General features: G+C 36.2%; 1 protein-coding gene across 1 annotated transcript in view; it reads left to right on the forward strand.

Annotated features, from left to right (window-relative positions):
• The window catches only part of LOC110441586 (acyl-CoA dehydrogenase family member 9, mitochondrial-like), a gene marked incomplete at its 3' end in the record, with an annotated part of 28,247 nt that extends 27,430 nt beyond the window's left edge, over positions 1-817 (forward strand). The window contains 1 exon segment of the mRNA XM_021484777.1: positions 709-817. Coding sequence (XP_021340452.1) covers positions 709-817 — 109 coding nt within the window.
• Between the last annotated feature and the right edge of the window lie 44 nt (positions 818-861).

The raw sequence follows: 861 nt of genomic DNA on the forward strand, positions 1-861 counted from the left end.
GACAGGCAGCCATCTTGGATTTTGATAGTGAAAGTTTGTTATCGCTATTTCTCGGGAAGTACAGGAGGGATCTTTCTCAAATTTTAAATGTAGGTTCCCCTTGATCCCTCGTTGTGTATGTTATATTTTGAGACTGATCATAAAAACAAAATGGATTAAAAGAAGAACTAAACAGATCTTTCTCATATTGCAATGATCGATTCTATTTCTTTCACATTAAGTACTGTTCTAGTAAATATGTGAAATTACAAACTCACTTTGAAGGTTGGCTTTCATACACATCAGTATTAAGTTATATCAAAAGTTACCTCAAGGTGCATTTACTGTTAACATGACTCGATCAAACAGATGAGAGGAAAAAAGAGAAAAGATTGAACTGACAAAGAACTAATGAAGATGGTACAAAGGTGGGCGCCAAGATCCCTCTTGGATCTCTTGTTATTAAACTTCTGGTCAAATACGAGAACATAGATGGTGTTTCCGGGTGCTATGGACAAGGCAAAGGCACTAACCACTTATAGAAAATATTTGATAAAAGTTTACACAGAAGGTGGATTGTGTATTTGAGGATATCTATGTTGTTTGTGATGCCTTGTACTCACTTTAAGTCATATTTGTAGTCAGAAGTTTTAGTAACTTAACATTTCTTCAATCGAGATCAGACAAAACAGCATTTAATGATAAATGGTTTGCTTCCTTAATTTGTAGGAAACTCACAAACATGCTCACGAATCCATCTGTAATGGTGGACATGATTCTAAAGAGGGAACCAAAGTTAAAGATGCAGCTCAATGTGGGGATCCATCCTACACTGAAGGTACAACCTGTCACATAGCTAGATACAGGGCATTCCTCACTCTG

This window comes from Mizuhopecten yessoensis, unplaced genomic scaffold (assembly GCF_002113885.1).
Source record: "Mizuhopecten yessoensis strain PY_sf001 unplaced genomic scaffold, ASM211388v2 scaffold716043, whole genome shotgun sequence".
In the NCBI taxonomy this organism is placed as follows: Eukaryota; Metazoa; Mollusca; class Bivalvia; order Pectinida; family Pectinidae; genus Mizuhopecten; species Mizuhopecten yessoensis.